Source organism: Arvicanthis niloticus, chromosome 1 (genome assembly GCF_011762505.2).
Source record: "Arvicanthis niloticus isolate mArvNil1 chromosome 1, mArvNil1.pat.X, whole genome shotgun sequence".
In the NCBI taxonomy this organism is placed as follows: Eukaryota; Metazoa; Chordata; class Mammalia; order Rodentia; family Muridae; genus Arvicanthis; species Arvicanthis niloticus.
Genome location: NC_047658.1, coordinates 94,374,421 through 94,380,021, shown reverse-complemented (window position 1 = coordinate 94,380,021; position 5,601 = coordinate 94,374,421). Strand labels below are relative to the sequence as shown.

General features: G+C 54.0%; 1 protein-coding gene across 2 annotated transcripts; it reads right to left on the bottom strand.

The window, feature by feature from the left end:
• Positions 1-546: 546 nt before the first annotated feature.
• Positions 547-5,318, bottom strand: Znf48 (zinc finger protein 48). Of its 2 annotated transcripts, none has more exons than XM_034486265.2 (2): positions 4,811-5,318; positions 547-3,185 (listed from the first exon to the last, which is right to left on the bottom strand). In XM_034486265.2, the coding sequence occupies exon 2, from the start codon at positions 3,166-3,168 to the stop codon at positions 1,393-1,395; it is 1,776 nt and encodes a 591-aa protein (XP_034342156.1). In that variant the 5' UTR covers positions 3,169-3,185; positions 4,811-5,318; the 3' UTR covers positions 547-1,392. The 2 variants fall into 2 exon arrangements, with proteins under 2 accessions (XP_034342156.1, XP_034342151.1); XM_034486260.2 differs by having other exon boundaries at positions 4,780-5,117.
• Positions 5,319-5,601: the final 283 nt, after the last annotated feature.

The following is a 5,601-nucleotide window of genomic DNA, read 5'->3' as shown; positions in this document are numbered from 1 at the left end:
GAAGATCTACTGCTGGGGACATAGCAGAATTTTTAAAGGTCTCTGGAGGTGGGTCTTCCAACATCCCTTGTTGGAACTAGCATCCAGACTTTCTGAACCTGTGCCAGGCAGGTTGGCAACATTTTGCCAGGCTCACTGATCACCAGCCTCCCACTTCCCAGTCACTGCTCCTCCCTCCTTGGTACTTCACATTCTTTTCAAGGGTCCATGTTGTAGTTAGGTTCTTGTGGGCAACCAGACTGGCCTAGGGCATCAGTTGACAGACCTTAAGACTACCCAGCCTGTCTCAGTTCTGAGTGATCCTCCTGCCTCATCCTCTTAAATTCTGGGATTACAGGTGACACTTGACACCTTCCTCCAATGAAAGCAGCTTAGTTGTCTAAGACAATCTCTTTTATTTAATGGACTTAAGGTATGGGACCCATTTAAATATCATGGCTGAGGGCTTTGCCTATGGCAGAGCCTCTATTCCTACTTCAGTCCTTGCTGTCTTTTATATGTACCTATGTATACACACACACACACATATCCCCACACACAGCAATCCTCAGGTAAGGGACAATTTATTAATAAGGAGACAGACAGACAGACACTTAGCTGTGGAAACTTGAAGCTTCTCTGGCCTGCACTGGCCCTGCCCTTGCTCAGCAGGTTGGTCTTTTCGGATGTCCACGATGACCTAGGCTTTGCATCCAGACTGGAAGCTCTGAGTGCTCCTGCTGCTCTTCTAGTCCACCAGTGTCTCAGGGTCTGACTGGGAAGGACCCTCAAACGCATACAGATGTAAGTTCTTTCCCAAAGTGCCCTTCTTGGATAAAGCCATGTCCAGTGACCTAAAGGCAGAGGGGAAACTGCCTTCCCCACAGCAATACTTCACCCTCAGGGGTGGTCACGATGCCCTGCCTTGATCCCTAAAATTCCAACACTCTGCTCTCCCATTCTAAGGTTGAAAGGATCAAGGTTTTTTTGTTTGTTTGTTTGTTTGACCATGGAGTTCTGGCTGACCTAGAACTCTCTATGTAGATCAGTCTGACCATGAACTCAAGAGATCTGCCTGCCTTTGCCTCCTGAGTGCTGGAACTAAAGGTTGGACCTAACTGTGTCCAGCTGAGGGGTGTGTTCTTAACAGGAGGCAGTAGGATTTTAGAATTGAGTCCAGCTCATCAATGTTATAACTATTGAGGGCCTAATCTGTGCTAGCAGTTTTCTAGAAGCTGCGAAACAGCTTACACTGGCAAGGTCCCAACACCTAACCAAGACAGTTTCCTGAGCATGAAGGTTATAAACAGTCTCTGATCTGTTTCTAGCTATTCTCATCCTCCTCATCCCTCCCACCATCCCCAAGTCTTCTCTGCCTTCAGCAGCAGATGCCCTCCCTCTCGAGACTCCCCATCACTCCATTCCAGCTGGTGACTCCTCCTGAAGGGACCTGGGCCGAACATCCCCTACCCCAAAGGGCCTTAAGGCCAGATGCCCACGCTGGTGCTTTATACGAGCAGAGCTGTCACCGAAGCCCTTGCCACACTCTGCACATTTGTATGGCTTCTCCCCGGTATGTGTACGCCTGTGTTTGACTAAATCTGAGCTCCGGGGGAACTCTTTACCACAGAAGCCACACACATGAAGCTGGCTGGGTCCAGAGGGCTGGCCCCGCACCCGAGACTGAGGAACTATGGGTACAGAACCAGGTGGGTTATGGGGCCGCAGGAGAGTAGATGGTGGTGGTGGTCTAGTGCGTTCGCCCTGGTGGGTGCGGAGGTGCTTGACTCGGGCAGAACTGTCAGCAAAACCCTTGCCACACTCGGGACAGAGGTAGGGTTTCTCCCCTGTGTGCACACGATGGTGTTTCACCAGATCCGAGCTTCGGCGGAAACCTTTGCCACACTCGGGACACTTGTGGGGCTTGTCACCTGCCATTGGCGGAGGTGGCTCCCCAGCCTGCGGGCCCCCGGGCTCTGGTTCCAAGCCAGGTAGGCCAAAAGGCCCATCACTGGAATGTGAAGGGCTTCGAGGCGTCAGTGAGGGGCTGGTGCCAGGAGGAGGTGGAGGTGGGCTGGGGATGACTGGAATTACAGGGTAGGCTGAGAAACTGAAGTCCTGAGGCTCCACGTGGGTGAGGCGGTGACGGAGAAGAGTGGAGCTGAGGCTAAAGCTGCGGTTACATTCTGGGCAGGCGTGAGGCCTCTGGCCACTGTGGGTGCGGAGGTGCTTCACGCGGGCAGAGCTGTCAGCAAAGCCCTTCCCACACTCGGGGCACAGGTAGGGCTTCTCACCTGTGTGTACCCGCAGATGCTTCACCAGGTCAGAGCCCCGTGCAAACTCCTTTCCACAGACATCACAACCGAAGGGCTTGGGTCCTAAGTGACTACGCTGGTGGCTCAGTAGGCTGCAGCTGAGTACAAACCTTTTGCCACAGTCAGTGCAGATATATGGCTTGTCCTGGGCCTTAGGTCTGTGTGGAGCTGCTGGAGTTGCCTGAGATGGCTGCCGTCGGGGAACCACGGGCCGGGGGAGTTGATCCCCTCTGTGTGTCCGCTGGTGCTTTATTCGAGCAGAACTGTCCCCAAAGCCCTTGCCACAGATGCCACACTTGTAGGGCTTCTCCCCTGTGTGTGTACGCTGGTGCTTTACCAGGTCAGAGCTCTGCCGGAAGCTCTTGCCACATTCACCACAGATAGTGGGGCGTTCACCGGCGGGAATCCGAGATCGAGGCATCTTGGGAGGACCTGGGGCTGGTGGTGGCCGGACCCGATAGGGCTTCTCGCCAGTGTGAGTTCGTTGATGTTTGATTCGGGCTGAGCTGTCCCCAAAGCCCTTGCCACAGACACCACACTTGTAGGGCTTCTCCCCTGTGTGAGTCCTCTGGTGTTTCACCAAATCGGACATCTGCCTGAAGCTCTTGCCACATTCACCACACACTGCAGCTCGGTCATTACCGCCCTGTCCCCACCGGGGTTCTCCCAGGACCCGGGGGACTGGATCTCGAGGCTGGCGCTTTCCAAGCCCCTCTCTTCGAACCCATAGGTCATCCCAGCTCTGAATGCCTTCGGGTTTGAGAGAAGCATTTCCTGCTTCATGACCTGGGGCTAACTGTTCCTCTTCCTTGAACTCTGGGCCATCCCTCTCCTGTGGTGTATGTTCAAACTCATCCACCGGAGAAGCCTCCATATTCTCAGTCCCTAGAACTAGAGAAAGAAAACAGTTATAAATCTCACCCTTTGGCTCAACCTCATCTTTCTTTTTATTGCTCCCAGAGTGGACCCCAGAACCTCTACCCCTAGTGGCGACCTCCGGTAACTTCCCCAGTAAGACATCTTTAAGGATGCATGTTCCCCTGAATTTTCTCCCTCTCTACTGAACTTAGGGAGCACTAATTATCTGTCTTTCACTAATTATAAGTACCACTGTGCTACAATCCTCAGCTGAGACAGAGGTTTTGATAACTTGCCCAGGCTGGCATTGAACTTTCAGTCCTGCCGGGCGTGGTGGCACATGCTTTTAATCACAACACTGGGGAGGCAGAGGCAAGTGGATCTGACTTCAAGGTCAGCTACATAGTAACAAAACAAAGTTTTCCTAGCCTATCATCCTGGCTTACTATGTTTGTAACCTTCTTTTTTTTTTTTTTTCTTTTTTGGTTTTTCAAGACAGGGTTTCTCTGTGTAGCCCTGGCTATCCTGGAACTCACTCTTGTAGACCAGGCTGGCCTCGAACTCAGAAATCCGCCTGCCTCTGCCTCCCAAGTGCTGGGATTAAAAGCGTGCACCACTGCCCGGCAACACGGGACCTTCAAAATCCTATTAGTAACATTAGTCTCTTTGTTTTACACTCATGGAAATAAAGAGAAATAAAGCAATCCCCCCCCCCCCAAAAAAAAAACAGGGTTTCTCTGTGTAGAAAGGCTGTCCTGGAGTTCACTCTGATGACCTGGAACTCAGAGAGGTGTGCCTGCCTCTGCTTCCTGTGAGTGCTAGGATTAAATGCATGTGTCACCATCACATGAAAGTTAGTAGAAAACGGCCCAAGTCTCTAACTCCTATCTACCCAAGCCTGTGTTATACCACAGTATCTCTATTTAGAAAACCTAGTGTGTGGTCTTTCAATTGAATTTCTGTGGGTTTTTTTTTTTTTCCTCCATTTTTTGAGACTGTCTTACTATATATACTGCCTGACTGGATCTGAATTCTCCACCCTCTCCCCCTTTGGCTCTATTCTGTCCCGGTAACTTCAACGATTTTGTATGTACTAACTTCCCTAAAGATATACAGATATGGGGTGTAGGAGAGAAAAAACAAAGTAGCACGATTCTAACTATGGATTCGGAACAACCCTGCTGTCACAAGAGGCAAGAGATAAGAAGTCAAGGACCCGTATTATTCTAAGGCAAAAACAAAACTAAGGAAAGGAACGCGGTTATTTGGAAAAGGATACAGAGACTAGTCTGAGCACGCAAGGTCTGTACTTAACACTAGGTTCACTAAAGCTTTTAATTACTAAAAATAAGAAAGCTAGAGAAGGTTTTGAGAAGGGAGCCAGTATTAGAGCTGGATTTACAACAGAACGCATGCTGAGGAGGAAAGAGCACCAGAGGTTACCACAATTGAGCCTGGAGGCCTGCAGCAGGGCTGAGTGAAGGGGGAGGGGAGAGCGTTAGCGAGGATGCCCCTCACCGCCCGGCACACAGTAGGTGCTCAGAAACGTTGGATTCTTCCCCTCAGATTTTGCTCCCCAGCCCCTTCGGCCACGTCCGACTTTCCGGGGTCCTCAAGCATCCATTACCTGCCAGCGCTGCGCCGACCGCCGCCCTCACCTGTACCGATGGCTCTCGGCCACTCCAAGTCCGCTGCGCCGCGAAGCTCGGCGCCCCAGGGCTGTGTCGCGCGCTGCACCGTCGGTCCAGGACCCCGACGAGGGCCCGGTGACTCCGAGGGCACCCGCCGCCCTGTTCCCCTCGGTACAACAGGGACCCAGCAGCCAGCGGCTGGGGTACGGGCTCCACGCCACGCCGGGAGGGGGCTCGGCCCACGTCCCGGGCGCCGCGGGGCGGGACGGGAAGCGGAAGCACGGGCCTCGGCGAGCGCTCTAGGACCCGGAGGAGCCGCGGGCTCGGCGGCGGCGGCGGCGGCGGCGGCGGCAGCGGGGGCGGCGAGGACCAGTTCTAGCCGTGCCCTGCGGCGTTAGCGGCGAGCCTCCTCGTTTGGTCAACTGGCACGGCGGGGCCCGACTGCCCGCGCGGGACAACGGGGAAAGAGCCCAGGGATGGGGTGGGAGAGACCGAGGCAGACAAAGGGAAACGGAGAGCCGGCGGGCGGGGCGGGGCGCTGAGGCGGGGGAAACAAAGCCCAGCTCGGAGTGGGGGCTGGGCTGGGGACACACAGGTCGAGCTGGAGCCTGCCAAGTTCTAGCCTGAGAGCCACGAGTCAGGGCACTGGCGGCGAGAGACGACGAGCAGGGACAGGACCAAGAGACTGGGTACCAGAGACAAAGAGATGTAGAAACAGATAAGAAACATCAAGTCACCCAAGCGGAGTCAGGGGCCCTAAGAGGCGGAGAGCCTGGAGAGAAACAGGCGGGAGACAGAACAAAGGACGACAGGCGGAG

Bases quoted from the DNA above. Each gene is read 5' to 3' on its own strand.
- Znf48 (XM_034486265.2), bottom strand. From the start codon at position 3,168: ATGGAGGCTTCTCCGGTGGATGAGTTTGAACATACACCACAGGAGAGG.